The sequence below is a fragment of the Lygodium microphyllum genome, chromosome 4, assembly GCF_053477565.2.
Source record: "Lygodium microphyllum isolate KBCC chromosome 4, Lygodium_microphyllum_v1.1.10, whole genome shotgun sequence".
Taxonomy (NCBI): Eukaryota; Viridiplantae; Streptophyta; class Polypodiopsida; order Schizaeales; family Lygodiaceae; genus Lygodium; species Lygodium microphyllum.
The window spans coordinates 83,876-99,816 of record NC_141138.1 but is presented as its reverse complement, the minus strand read 5'-3'; the positions used below and the strand labels follow the sequence as shown (position 1 = coordinate 99,816).

Sequence of the window (15,941 nt, the reverse complement as noted above, 5' to 3'; positions counted from 1 at the left end):
CAATACCTAAAGGTAGAACGACAATAAGACCTTGTGAGAAGCCTCCCAGTTCTCTGGGACCACCTTGCCGTAGAACTCCCATCGGGAGTTCCACCCACCCGCTTCCCTTGATAGCTTTAGTTTTCTAATTAGGTTTTATCACATTTATGTGTGACATTCAAAATCAGCTTCCTTAATTAGGCATTTTAGGGAACGAGGTTCGTTCACGTAATTTATGGCACAGACACGAATACACAGCAAGTAGTCCTTTTGACTCTTTGTCTCCCGCCCATACAAGAGAAATTATATATTCCCTTCTGTCCAACAGAAGTACCCGGTCCAAATCACATGGCACTATAATTTCCATCCATTATCTAGAATAGGATCTTCCAACGCCCTAGACGTTGGGCTCATGACAATCTACAACTCCGTTCCGGACTAGGCAAGGGGTGTCCAGAGCTCCACTAAACCCAAGCAACCTAGAAGTGAGACACTACTTCCATTGTTGGCCTTTTCACCACTCGACCTTTGGCCTGTGAATCAAGTAGTGCCCTCCCGGGTTGAAACGTGGTGTGACCTTGGAGATGATCCACCCACGCAACAATATCCTCTCCTTAATTAATCCAATTAAGAATCAAGCATAATCAAGGCAATCAGCCCTAATATCATTTTCCAAGAAAACATTCATTTATTCCCATGGCAACTTATCATCATAGACCCCTGCCATGAATTTTCCAACAATCGCAAGCACTTGAAATAATCATCCAAACCACAATGCAACAATCAATTGATTGTAAAAGCATTTAGGGTGTTATTCAATCAACCAACAAAACTAATTGTATTTTCTCCAAACAATACAAGAATAGACGCGATAACAATTACATCGCATATTTGCGCTTCCCCTCAAAGAGTGATTTTATGCAAAATTTACTTAATATTTGTATGCACAATTCTTAATGTCATTCTTTTTACCACTATGCCATTCATAACCCCTGACCGATTCTTCCTTGTAATTGCTCTATCAACGAATAAGCCATATACAACTAGTTGCAATTAACTTCCCTTGATACATGCACTTCGCAAACTCCATCTTTCGAATATTTGCGATCAATTTATCCTTTTTAATAACCCATTCTCGTGTAGCATAGTACAAGACCTAATGTATCTCATGCGAAAATCAAAGCAAGCATCTAATAATTTGGAAATGTATTACTTACATCTGGTACTGTAGTTGTATTGGTGGTGATACCCTCGCCCGAAGCTTTGTTGCTGGTTGTGGGATTGCCATCTGCATGAGACATTCTTTGCTTGGGGACCATCGTCCGCAAATAGATTCGAGAGATAAAAATGAGGAATGGATTTTGAGATGGAAGAGCGTAAGAGAAGATGACTCAGTCGAAGACCAAGATAGGAAGAATTGAGCTAACTCCCTCCCTTGCAGCCTCTTGAGGTAACTCCTCTCTCTCTCTCTCTCGGGGCATCAGAGGCACGTGTGGCACATGGATATGCAACACTAGGGGCACTCGAGAGTCAATGTGCTCACATACAGTTCCAGGAGCCCCGCACCAAACTCTGGTTGTTTGACACCCTAGTCACACCTACATTACTATATGGAGCAGAGGTAGGGGGTTGCAGCTTGTACCACAGGCATCTTAGTCCACTCATTGATCAGTTTGGAATAGAGAGGGATTATTATGATGGTTGGGATAGCGTGGAAAGGCCATTGATCATGATGATAGCACGCATGATTAGGAGTAAGCCCTCCACTCCACATTCCATTGTCAGAGCAAAGCTAGGGGTAACATCTATAGTTACAGAGGCACTCTTCAGAGCAGTGACCTTTTGGCACAAACTATGGGAACTTCCACGCCATAGATACTCTAGATTGGCACTAATCTCATTTAGACAACTAGCAGCTGGAGGCAAGAAGAACTGTTGGTTTTCACAGATGACTATTTGGATGAGCCTACATGGTTTGGATATTGATTGTCTTCCACCTTTGGATTATAGCCTTGACTGCCCTACACTTTCTCTCAGCCGATCAGAGTTGAACCAAGTGATCAGAGCTGATATCTTGAGGATTGAGACAGCAAGGACATGGATCCATCCACCGCTCTCTCTAGGATCAAGGATGGAGTTCTACAGGAGTCATTTCTTGTGTCTCTCTGATGATGGTTTCACTATTCAGCCAGCATATATGGACACTCATCTCTCCCATAGCATACGGGTTGCTATCGGACAGATTCGCACCTCCTCACATAGGCTTCAAATGGAGACAGGCACATGGACAAATACCCTAGCAGAGCATAGAACTTGCCAGCTCTGTGGTCGAGAGCCTGAGACGGAGGAGCACTACATATGCAAATGCACAGTATACTATGACATACGAGGACGGTTCCAGTGTCTCTTCCGTGATGAATTTGAACCCCTTCGTCGCGTCATGGAGTACGAGAACCAGAGATGCCTAGGTCTTTTCCTCCTGGAGCTGGAGAGGCGCCGAACTGCACTACTACGAGACAGGAGGCCAGCTCACCCAAAGGGACACACACAGAGAGCAGTGACAGACTTCTTCTATAGAGCCGACCCTACTGACACTACCAACCTAGTAGAGACAAAGCCACCCCGCCAAACACCTTACAGGCCACACCGTGGTGTCACATTGGATAGAGCCACTTCCCTTCGTCGAGCACAACGACCCCGTCTACCAGGGCCACGTCCGAGGAGGCCACACCACAGTCGGATTAGAGCCATTATCACGAGACACCGTAGACTCACTACCAGGCATATCAGTGAAGCAGCTAGGGACCGCATCATAGCTGAGATCATGTGCAGATCTTGAGATTACCTACAGCCCATAGTCCCCACCACACTTTTGTACATGGTTCTATCAGATCTGGTTCTCCTTTCCTTTCCTTTTCTTTTCTACTGATGGAATAACACTACACATGGTTCAACCCTAGTATAGTCCCATCATATAGTTATTTTCAGTATTGTTTCATAGGCCACCCACTTATTTGTAATGTTATCTTTACCTTACTCATGAGATGACATTAGACATGGATGTACTCTGGATTTTGTCTCATAGGCCACATTGGCCTTATGTAGACGTTAATATCTCTCTCTCTCTCTCTCTCTCTCTCTCTCTCTCTCTCTCTCTCTCTCTCAAGCTCCTTCTTGCAATCTCTTGGAGGGGTATCCTTCTACCTCTCTCTCGCAGCTTCTCGGGGTTTCCTTGTGCTTCCTTGTGCCTCCCATACCTCATATTTATAGCTAAACAAGAGAAGAAGGGTTGTGGCCGAGAGGAGGAGCTGTTTGTGGAGGAGATCTTGGAAAAATTAGTGGTCTGATGCTCAAATCATAAATCTGATGGTTCCATTGCCTCCGAAAGGGGGGGGTAAAATAGTAGTTTCTCTCAGTAATAACCCCACTCTCTCATATGATGGTGTGAGGGGTTCAATCTTGAATGAAGAAATTAGAAATAAGTCTAGTTGAGAAGTCAGCAACTCACCGTACAATGTTAGAGGCATGGCACAAAAGAAAAATGCAAATGCTAGACAGAGAAGCAGAAGCAAGAGTAAAGGAAAAGAAAAGAGTGATGTTATTTGCTATCACTGTGGTCGAAAGGGCCACAAGAAGCCTGATTGCAAGTACTACAAGAATGAACAACAGAGAAAGAAAAATGCAAGAGACAAAAAGAAGAAACAGGATAAAACAGATGTATCTGAGGCAACCAAAGGCAAGGAAAAGGCCAATGTGGCCTCTAGTGTAGTCATAGAGGAGCTCTCAAATGCAGAGGGCGATGTACTATGTGCAATAGATTATGATGCTCTTGTATGTCACATGCACGATATGCATATTACCAAGGCTGATGTGATTCATGCACTTTAGTCAGTTGATGATGGTGTCACTCAGACTTGGATTGTAGACTGTTGTACCTCTTTCCATGTAACTCCTTGTTTGGAGTGTTTTGCTATATTCAATGCAGGCAGTTATGGAAAAGTATATCTTGGAAATAACCATGCTTGCAACATTGATGGGATTGGCACTATACACTTGTCTTTGGATAATGGGCAAGAAAGATGTCAGATATATGCCTGGCATCAAGAAGAGTTTATGGACAGCTTGACTTGCAAGGTTACACTACACTGTTTGGTGGTGGTTTGTGGAAATTGAAAAAGGGTTCCATGCTGATTGCAAAAGGAACCAAGAAGGGCACTTTGTATTGTCTGCATTGTAAAGCTTTGAATGGCAAGTTTCTTGCAGTTACTGAAATTGGCTGCCATTTCGAGTTGTGGCACAAGATATTAGGCCATATGAGCTAGAAAGAACTTGATGTCCTTATGTCTTTGAAGAGGGTTGATGGAAAAGGCTCTAAACTTGATTTTTGTAATGATTGCCAGTTTGGAAAGCAAATGAAAATTTCATTTTACTCTAGTGTCTCCCGTAAGTCCAATGTCTTGGACTTAGTGCGTTCTGATGTATGTAGTATGCCCGTGAAATCATTGAGTGGTGCTGCATATTTTGCCTCTTTTATTGATGATTGTTCCAAGAAGATTTGGGTTTATCTGTTGAAAAAGAAAAGTAAAGTGTTTGCTGTTTTTAAAACTTTTCATGCATTTGTGACCACTCAGACAGGTAGCAAGCTGAAATGTTTGAGAACTGATAATGTAGAGGTTGGGCAAGCTGAAATGTGTGAGTCTGTTGCTGAAAAGCCTAAGGCTTAAAAGCTTAAGATTTAAAATGCTTTTCTTTTAGCCATCCTTCTCAAACATTAATGGTGGCCACCATATTGCGTTTCAGAATGCTATCGAATCTCTGCACGACCTTTGAAACAATAAGAAGCCAATTACTATTCCTCTTCACCTTGGCATAATTGAAATACTGCAATACTTTCTTAGAATCAACGTCACCCTCTTGGCATCTTCTCTCCCAATAGCCACGGTCTCTTCACAGATCCCCAGCTCATGTCTCTGATGTTGCCTCCATCACATGCTGGCATGCAGCTCCATAAATCACCCCCCCAGAATTACAGGCACAATCTGTTACCGACAGCAATCAGCAAGGCTAGTTAAACTACAGTCTGAACTTCGGGCAAGGCTGTCCAAAGTACACGTTGACTAGGCTATAGCTTACAAATACACCAGCCCAAGCTCGAAACATGTAGCTCATCACCCCGGCAGACAGATGTCACCGCCACCTCCAAAGGATTCGCCTCCTCGATATGCTACAGTATACAATCGTCAAAACTGCCGCCTCCAAACTTCCAGGAGCTATTGCCACCTCAGATCCCCAATTGCATAGAGAGCATAATCATGGGCACCAAACACTCATCACTGCTACCTAGTCCTCAAGCTCCCCATACGCATAGACACCTTCAGCCTCTCCTCGTCTTCGTCAACCGCTATCATTCTGACATCGATGCCTTCATCATCACCCATCCTCCGAAACACAATGATAGGCCCTCTACAAAATCACATGGACTGCAGCACGAGTCATATGATACATCTTCAGACTACACATAACCCTCTGGATACACAAAGTGTATCGTCCTGCACAATGATGACATCTAGCTTACAATAAACATGCTCCTTGCTACACCATCGTAATCTGCTTGAAGCCATACTTGGATCCATGTGGAGATGCTGCCATCAATCATGATGATTGCTTCAAAAATAGGGAAGAAAGGCCATCAAGCACTCCATGTGTAATGATTTCTTCAATTCCAATGTACAAGCAAGCCTTTACTTGTTCACAAGCTGAGCACAAAAATTGATCCTTCTCCTTCCTCTAAAACTTTGATGACACAAGCTTTTTAACATCCAAAGTGTTGCCATTGTTCATAACATAATATAAGGTGAATCTTCATCAATGACACCAATAGCTAAACTCTAGCAATTGGTCAACCATGTCAAACCTAACAATAGCTTCATAATCAAGCTCTTCAAATGATTCTCACCACCCTTCCAAGCCTGTATTTGACCAAACTGAAATTTCCTTAATGTTTCTTCCTTTAATTTCTTCATAAACTCCAATATGATGTACAAACCCTTGAATTCTTCAAGATGAACATTCTCTTCATATGAACCTGTTCTTATATGCAATGTGTCCTAACAAGGAAATATACTTTGAAATAGAACTTCGTGCTCATCCGCTCATGATTCGAGAAAATATGCAATGTTGGATCCATGATATGCAACCAATCAAGCTATGCTTCACACAAAAATAATAGATGCACTTAAGAAAATGTGCCTAGCCTATCTACATGTGCTCGTGTGTCATGCAATATGCAAAAAAAATTCCTAATGATGCTAACTAATGAGTTTAAATACCTAGCAAAAAACTCTGCCCTCAAGTTCACAGTGGTGGACGCGCAGCATTACGACAACGCTCTATCTCTGTGCAAGAGGAGATTCCTTCATCACTGAATTCACCCATTGAGACAGCCCCAATGGACATCCTAGAGACTTTAGTAGAGACAGAGCAACAAGGAGAGTATCGACGACTCCTCGTTGGGCATGTGATACGCTCTATGATTCAAGGATTGAGGGAGTCCCTAAGGAGTGGCAACCACAAGATAGACCGCAACACTCTTGAAGGAACCAAACCCACCGAGCTTGTTTGTACTAACTATTGTTTGATGACTTGTGCCATGCGAGATAGGAAGCCACCTTTGTAAAGTAGACTTTACAATCACATCATTGAAAGAAGGTTATGGAGCAAGAGTTGAATGCAATTGAGCAGAATGGCACTTGGTATCTTATGCCTCAACCTGTTCATAGGAAGGTGATTGCAGTCAAATGGATTTTTAAGACCAAGTACCATAGTGAGTTCATTATAGATCATACAAAAGGCATGGCTCATTGCATAGGACTTCGCACAATAGTCAAGGGTGGATTTTCATGACATCTTTGCACCTACAACTCAGATAGATACCGTTAGGATCATTCTTGCCTAAGCCAGTTGTAGGAGATCGCTAATCTATCAACTTGATGTGAAGTCTTCCTTTCTTAATGGTGATTTGAAGGAGAAGATCTATGTTGAGCAACCTCCTAGTTTTCCCTCGTCCGATGGACACATGTATAGGTTAAAGAAGGCCCTTTACAACCTCAAACAAGCTCCACATGCTTGGAACGAGTAGGTAAAATCATGCCTTCAAGGGAAGTTACGGTATCAACATTTCTCTTCCAATTCCTAGTTGTATGTCCACACCTCAATTGGAGAGCATGCGTTGTTCGTGCTTTATGCGGATGATCTTATCTTGACAAGTGACGGTGGCAAAAAGGTCAAGCACACAAAGGAGGCACTTTATGAGATGTTCAAGATGATGGATTTGGGTCTTCCCCATTTCTTTTTTGGTCATAAGAATTGGCAAACTTCGAGGATGATCTTCATCTCCCAATAGCAGTATGTACCTGAGTTTTTGAATATGTTTGAGATGTAAGGGTATTTCTACTCCTATGGATCCAAACTAGAAGGCTACGGTCCATGCAAATTCTCTAGCAGCGGCAACTGCCAACTACAGGTAATTGATTGGGTCGTTGATATGGCTTCTAAACACTGAGATACAACAGTATGCACACATGCCGAAGGATGCGTGTATTTGCTAGTTATTCTACCAAGAGGTTGAGTTTGAGGAGCATGTTATTTGCAAATTACTATATACTATAAGATTAGAGGAGATTTCATTGCCTCTTTCAAGATGGATTTGGACCTCTTGACAAGGTGATGGTGTATGAGGATCAAAGATGCATGCGGCTATTTAAACTGGAGCTCCAAATACACAAAGAGACCTTCTAAGGCGCTAGATGGCAAAGCCATAGCTAAAGCTAGTGAACCGATAGTTCTTACCGAATTTCTTCATTGCTAGCTCCAAGGCCAACTTGTCAAACACTACCACACTAGCAACACTGACACACCATCCAAGAGTCAAGATGGTCATAGAGCAATCACACTTTGCATAACATAGTGCGTACCATTACATCACCGTTCTTGACACCCTTACCTTCAATAAATCCGAGCCGTCATCGCTCCCAACTATTGAGAAACCACGTCATTTAGTACATTTTTTCCCCCTTTGTTCCTATTTTAGTTTCCTTTGACAATCCCAAAAAGACTTTATTTAGATCATTATTTAGTGTCAAGACACCACTCGAGGAGCTGGGGTGCCAGCCCCACTGAGAGGAGACTTCAATGGACATCACTCGAGAGAGTTGGAGCAACACTTGAGACAAGCTGTGCCTATAAATACAGCATTGACTTCCCTCATTCTTCATCCCACACATTCATTCCTTCTAACACTCTAACACTCTCTTCCATATTCCTCTCCTTTCCCCGTCCTCTCCACTACCATTCACACGCCGTGAGGAGGACATTGTGATTCGTAGCTTCTACATCCATCTCCACCTAGCATTTTGCAGCCTACATCATCTAGCGTTAGCCCTCCTCACCTACATCATCAAGCTTCGTTTGCAGCAAATTCAGCCCGTTTACAATAGGTTATGCCCTCTTTATCAGCCCTACATTAGATACTCACGTTTTTGTGTTTTCTTCACTCCTGAAGGGCTGCCCAGCAATCGCCTATATGCAACCACTTCCATGAAGAGATCTTCATTAGATATTCTTGCATTTTCTTCAGCTGGCTGCCTAGCAATCGCCGTGATAGCAGCCATCATCTCGGAGAGATTTCACAATATCCTTCATCTCTGATAGCTCCCGAGAACTATGTTTCCCTCCCTCTACGGCTGGTTGTCCTTTCCTTCACCCTTTAGCATTTACCTCTGATATCCTACTGCCAGAGGACTGCATTTCACTCCCTTCACCATGCAAATTTCCTACAGGTGCTGCCGCCTATTTCAAACAAGACAATGCAGTTATATTTAGAGCTTCGACTCCATGCATCAGCTTGATTCACTTAGCACAATTCTGTGATTCATCATCATTCTTCTTCTTTTTCTTCTTCTTCTTCTTCTTCTTCTTCTTCTTTGAGTTTCTCTTCTCTCTCAACGTTTTCCGTACACACTTTGTGTTCCCCTTGTAAACCCTATTGTCTCTCTGGTTTGCTTTCACATAAGTCATATTTTGACATGGTATTAGGGCCAAAGGCACTCAAACAGCCAAGAAGATCCTCTGCTTTGAAGAACGTAAATAGATGTTGCAAGAGTACAGCATCTTCCGATTATCCTCCCATCTTTGCCGCATCATCGGGAGTTATCCTTTTACTCTTCTCCATCCAACCCTCCCTTTTACACCAAAGATTGTCAACTTCGACCTTCGCTCCTGTAATATTTCTGCTGAAAATATTACGAGGCCGTGTGAAGTCTCGGGAAAATGACAATGCCGGCATTGTGGTCACGGACCGTGCGGTCTTTAAATGGTACACTCTCCACTGGTCAATCGAGAATTAGCACTAAGAAACACGCATACCTTCATAAGAACCTCCTCTTGGGAGGAGGTCAAGAGGATAATGTCATAATTAGTGCAATTTTTATAAATAAATAAAAATTCCTTCCCCCAGCCGAAGCGTGGCTGAGGGAAGGGGATGAGTGAAATGGAAAGGAGAGAGGTGGCAGGGAGGGGATAGCCACGCAAGGCAATTACGTGGTAGGAAGCCCTTACCCCCTCTCTTCCTATATAAACCCTCGCTATGGAAATGGAGGAAAGGGGGTGGGAAGGCTGACAGGAAAGAGATAGTCATGAAGAAGAGAGGCGAGGCAGTCATTATGCTAAGGGAGAGGAGAAAGAGATAGAAGGCGCAGGCCTGCTATCTGTGTACCTCTCACCAACAGGAGCACGCTTCGGAAATTCTTTATCATGTTGAATCCACGCCATGTGCATCACAGCGCAATGCGATGATCCTATCCAGCCAGGGGTGTGGTGGCGAGACGACTGGCAATGGAGGTAGTACGACATCCAGACCTCGTGGATCATCCTCGATGCCTTGGTCTCAGGGACGCCTCGGTGGACGTCGGCGTGCTCAGCTCTCCAGCTTACCCTTACGGTGATCGCTACTGTGTGGACCTGCGCACAATGAAACAAGTTAATGTCTCCTCTTTGAACCAGCAAGAAATCAAGATCGTGCAGTCCAGGGGGGCACCCAGCACGAAATCGGCGGCAGCTCAAATTTGAGGCTCTCTGATCAAAATGATGAGAGCTCTAGATCAGGGAAATGTGGGGTAGTTGTCCATTATCGTAACTCCAACAATGAGCTAAGTCAGTATGGTCCGGCCATGGCGCGCTTCATTCTCGGACTCTGCGGTGAGCATACGATGCGGAGGGAGTAGCCGGTTGAGGCTGCAGCAGCTCACTCTGATCATCCTTGCATGACCATCGACCTGCGGCACATGCTGCAGTATGACCATATCTTGGGTACGAAGAGGAACATCATCATAGAGATTCTTGGGAACCTGCAAAGCTTCTTGCCAATAGTCAACAAGCATACTCTCCAAAGCTCTCAAAAGCAAGAGACCGTGAGAGAGGAGAGCTACGAACTGTCGTGAAGGGGGAGGAATTCTGCAAAAGAGCCGCTAGCTATTGCGTTAGCTACCGCCGCCTAAATTTGAGCACGCCGCCAGTGCCGTCTCAAATTGCTGCCGCCTGAAGATTGTGGCCTCCAAGGAGCTCCTATCCACGCCACGTATTGCCGTAACTGAAGCCTTAGAAGCTTCTTAGAAGGTTCTAAGGGGGGGAGTCTCTAAGTCCCTTTTCTATTGCCCTTCTCCACGCGGTATCTTATACCCCCGGGAATTAGACTTTTCCCCCCTTTTGCGTCCCCTATAAAGCCCACCTTAGCTCGGGTTTTTTTTTTTAAAAACTCGTTCTTATGGATTCACACTAGGTCAATATTAAAACCCCTTTTTCATTGGCCCTACAAAGTGGTTTTTACAAACCCGGGGATTTAAGCCATTTCCCCCCTTGCATTCCACAAAACTATTTTACCCCTTCCATGGATTCCCACACTAGACGGTTTTAAGCCCCTTTTTTCCATTGAATCTTCGTAATTCCACTTTATCCCTCGACTTTCTTTTAAATCCCTTCTCGTGGACTCATATAAAGTCATATTAGCCGGGTTTTAACCCCTTTCCCATTTCAACTCCCACAAGCCATTTTACCCTGGGGTTTTTCTTAAGGCCTTTCCGTGAAGATCAATTGTAGTCTCGGAACTTCTACGAAAAGAAGGGGAGTTCATAAGTTCCCATTTCCAAAGCCCAAATTACGCAAAAAGGTGTATTGGTCAAGGAAGCCCTATTTCAAAAGGAAATTGCGCATGCGAGGGAGACGGGCCAAGATCATACGTCTGCGGCCCAGGCAAGAAGGTTGAATACGCGATGGACCCTAAAAATGCACAAGGTGCAACCACAGGAGGATCATCTCCTAACATCCATGTGGACATTTCACCGAATCCACAAGTCCAGGTTTTCTTCCTATTTTTGATTTAAGTCGGAATATCGTAATTATGCATAGTTAATTCAAGAAAGTAAGAGCAACTTTTACAACTGAAAAACATTGGCTATCTTAGGAAAAATAACTCACAATTGAGGAATCAGTCATTAGTATTTCAAAGGAACGAATGAAAGAAGGACATAAGACGTCTATGCATTCTTAGCAAATTGTTTATATGCATTGCAAAGTAACGAATTTAGATCAACTAATGATCATCTTTACAAAGTCGAGATTATTGACTTGTTAGGAATGGTTAAATCGATGCAACATATCCCAAGTGCTAACTGGGATTTAGCACGTTGAGGACATGACCTAATCGCTCTTATTGCCAAAGCTGAAACTCTTATACCCTAAAGACTTGCCCTAATTCACGGAATGTAGGGACAATAGGACACACTTGCGAGAAACGATCTAGGGTTTTTACCCTAAGGATTGCTCGCTAAAAGAATGAAACTCGATTTGGATTTGGACCTTTAGGACCGACAATATCGACCTAGTGCAATCAGGAATGGATTGTTATGAAGATACCCTAACCCTGTTTCCTATCTAATCATGATTTCGTGATTAGACAACGCCATTCGATGGGTAAAATAGTCCCATGATTTTGATGCGACACTCGCGCAATAGGTTGCAGAGTCGCATGATCTTGTGATTTGAACAAAAGGAGATGGCCAATTTCTCGGAATGAGATTGGCAGATTCTTACGCAAGTTATCTTGCAGGAGGAGAAATATTCATCGTGATATAGTACATTTCTTGGGTAAAGTAACCAAGATACGAGGATTAGATATTTGCTTGGAAGCAAAAGACCAATTAGTGAATTGGAATAACATATTTACTGCTAATAGAACTTAAGGTATTGATTAAGTTGGGTTAGTAGGATACGGCCCTAACCCAAGGATATAGGGTTAACAAACAAACCCTTGAGGATCTTGCCAAGTCGCAATTGATCCTGGATCGAGTGCTAGATGCATTCGGAGAGAAAGATTCACTCCTTAGAAATTGGCCAAATAAACGACCACTGGAATTGATTGTGCTTGTAACAGTTTAGAAAGCACTGTTTGCATTGTTTGCTCAAGAAACTAAAAGAAGAAAAGATATCTAATGCTTCAGGTTGAAGGCCTGAAGGGAGAGACAGCTTCAGTTACCCCCGACTGCCTGCCTGACCCTAACCAAGGGGGTGTTGACCGCGCCGGGAACATGGACCGAACCCGCCGCGAGAGGTCTCTCCGTTGAGCTCTACTTGGAGCAGGAGGACGCTTGGGTGCCAGGGGGGGCTCTGGCCGTAAATCCCTCGCATTCCGGGTCCTGCACAAGAGGCTAACGTGACTCGGGATTGGATCTCGAGGCCCGCATACTAGTTTACGGGTGGAAGCTTGGAATAGTGATCCCTGTGGATTACTGGATAGCCTTCGAGCGGATTATGGACAAGCCTACGGGCGGAACTCCTTGTATTTCAAAGATAAAATGATGAAATGATAATAAAGAATTTGTTTGATATTGTTTTTCTATGTCACGTGATAAGATTACGTGAAGGAACTAGTGCTTAACAGGATTAATTAAAGAAGCTAATTGTTATATGTCAAATTAATGTGTTAGATAATTACATAACTAAAACAAACCGAGGAAAGTGCGGAGGATGGACCATGGGTCCGTCCTATGGTTGGGTGGTCCCGGTTAGCCGGAAACTTTTCTCAATAATCTCAAAGAACAGCGGGATGATCATCAAAACGAATAACGAGAGGGATGACCTAGCGTTACGTCTTAACCAATTTACGCTGTTTTAGGGGAACGGAATGGGACTATGCCTTATGGCAAAGAGGTTGAGCTTTGCATCCCCCTCGTTTCCCATTCTCCTTGAACCAAGTGCAGCGTAAATCCGCTTCGGATCTGGCGTTTCTGCGTAAAGTAGTACGCTTGGGTCCGATGCTGGTTGCTGTTAGATAATGACCAATCAAGATAACCCTAATTCCGGTCGATCCTAAGTGGGAACGGCCAGGATACTTCCGCTACGTGGCAGACGCGGGAAGACCTAGATCGCAAATCCCGTAACATTCCATGGGAGTGTCGGGCGAAGCTTTCTAGACATCCTTTCCGATGGACTGCTAAGACGTGTCCTGGATGATTCTAGTAGACACGTTACAGCTCCCCACACCACCGGAGTGTATACATCTACCACCCGGCACTCCTTATGCCACCTCTCCCTTCTAGGCCACTAAGATCATTAGCATTGGCTATCAAAGTATTACACTCAAGACCATAAGACACATCCAATGTGCACGAAGTCCTTACAAGCAAAAGGAGAATCATCAAGCACCACAACCTCTTGGAGACCCTGCAATGCGCCACGGAGGTTTCCCCCACCTATTTCAATTCCAATGGCTTCCGCGCAGCCACGGCTTGCGGTTTTACAATCCATTCTACTAAGAAACAATGGCCATTGGATACCATCTTCTCGTTAGTTTGCTTCTTCAAGAAACAAAGGTTGTTCGACTCCTTTCTTTTCTTCAGCTCCACAATCCGCTCCATTGAGAGACAGTGACTATTGTCCACCCATGGCTCCCAGGAGCTATCTATTTCTTCACCTCCCTTATCTTGCTCCATGGACACCAACTCCCATGTGGGCATCGAGAAGATTCTGTGTCAAACCCCTCCTTCCATTCTCTCTTCTACTCCACATTCATTCCTTCTGACACTCTCACTCTTTTCCATATTCTTCTCTCCTTTCCCCATCCTCTCCATTGCCGTTCACACTCCACGAGAAGGACATTGAAGTTTGTGACATCTACATCCATCTCCACATGGCATTTTGCAACCCACATCTCATCTTCTGACACTCTATCACTCTTTTCCATATTCTTCTCTCCTTTTCCCATCCTCTCCACTGCTGTTCACACTCCACGAGAAGGACATTGCAGTTTGTGACATCTACATCTATCTCCACGTGGCATTTTGCAACCCACATCTCATGTAGCATTATCCCTCCTCACCCGGTCATCGTCAAGGTTCATTTGCAATAGATTCAGCCCATTTATAGTGGGTTACAACCTCTTTATTAGCCCTACATCAAATACTGCATTTTTGTGTTTTCTTCACTCCTAAAGGGCTATCCAATAGTCGCCTATCTACAACCACTTTTCAAAAGATGACGTACTAGCGAGACATTAGGGCTTGCGGGGAGGAACACGGATTAAACTCAGCAAACATGGAGAAGAGAAGAGACGAGATAAGAAACTTTGATAAATGGAATGATGAAGTTCTGAATCATGGAGTGAATGTGATACAAGGGAACAAGGGTGCCGTAGCACAAGGAAGATGATGAAGACAAGCCACGAACCACGAACCGCAATGTCCTCCTGAAGGGGTGTGAGGGTAGTGAAGAGGCTGGAGAGAAGAGGTGACGGACTGAATGAATCAGCCGTAAAGAATGAGTGAGAGAGTGGCCTATAAATAGGCACAATCATAGTCTAGGGTGGCGCCCCTTTTTGGGGCTGCAAACTTTAAACGCAAAACGCAAAAATGCAAACTGTGGGTGAAGGGTGAAGGGTTTCTCAACACCAATTACATGGAGAGATCATCAAATATTCTTGTGTTTTTTTCTTTAGCTAGCTGCCCAACAATTGCCTTGATAGCAGCCATCATCTCTGAGAGATTTCTGCATATCCATCATCTATGACAACTCCCAAGGACTGTGTTTCACTCTCTCTACAGCTGGCCGTCCTTTCGTTCATCCTTCAGCATTTAGTGTTTGCCTTCGATATCCTACTGCCAGAGGACTATATTTTGCTCCCTTCACTATGCAAATTTCCTATAGGTGCTGCCACCAATTTCAGACAAGACAATGCAATTATATTTAGAGCTTCAACTCCATTGTATCAACTTGATTCACTTAGCACAATTTTGTGATTCATCATTCTTTTTTTTTTCTTCTTTTTTTTGTGTTTTCTGAGTTTATCTTCTCTCTCAATGTTCGTTGTACACACTCTGTGTCCCCCCCACAAACCCTACTATCTCTATGGTTTGCTTTCACAACAATCATATTTTGACACTAGCAAGGATGAATACCTCCTCTCATGTATATTTTTCCAGTATTTTATATCACTGGCATGCTCATGTTATGGATACACATGTTGTGTTTGTACCCCAAGCTCTAATGATCCCAATACCTTCACCCACAATTATCAATTAGGATTTTTCTTTTGGCTTTTAGCTTTCAGGTTTACTTACTGTTTCATTTCCAGACATTACATCAGGTGACAGATAATTGTAATCCTCTCTCTCTCTCTCTCTCTCTCTCTCTCTCTCTCTCATTTAATGGAAAGAAATGGTACAAAGAAAACTTGCTTGTTCATGAGGTAGAAGACCCTTCTCATCTGGTCTAAGTTCACGATGGCACCAAGTAATTATGATAATCCGACCACCAGGCTTTGTCACGCGAGCCAATTCTCCCAAAAACTACATTTAGAATCCCAAAAACTGGAGAGTCAACAACTTGCCCTTCATTCCGAGATAATAAAGGTAAAC

The 15,941-nt window shown here is 43.6% G+C and overlaps 1 protein-coding gene across 2 annotated transcripts in view; it reads right to left on the bottom strand.

Moving 5' to 3' along the window:
• G-TMT (gamma-tocopherol methyltransferase) overlaps nt 1-15,941 on the bottom strand; it is a 75,177-nt gene that overhangs the window by 44,311 nt on the left and 14,925 nt on the right. The window contains exon 4 of one of the 2 annotated variants that reach the window (XM_087675590.1): nt 15,762-15,872. The exons of the other annotated variant lie outside the window; for it this stretch is intronic. Coding sequence (XP_087531716.1) covers nt 15,762-15,872 — 111 coding nt within the window. The remainder of the gene's footprint in view (nt 1-15,761; nt 15,873-15,941) is intronic. 2 annotated transcript variants of the gene reach the window in all.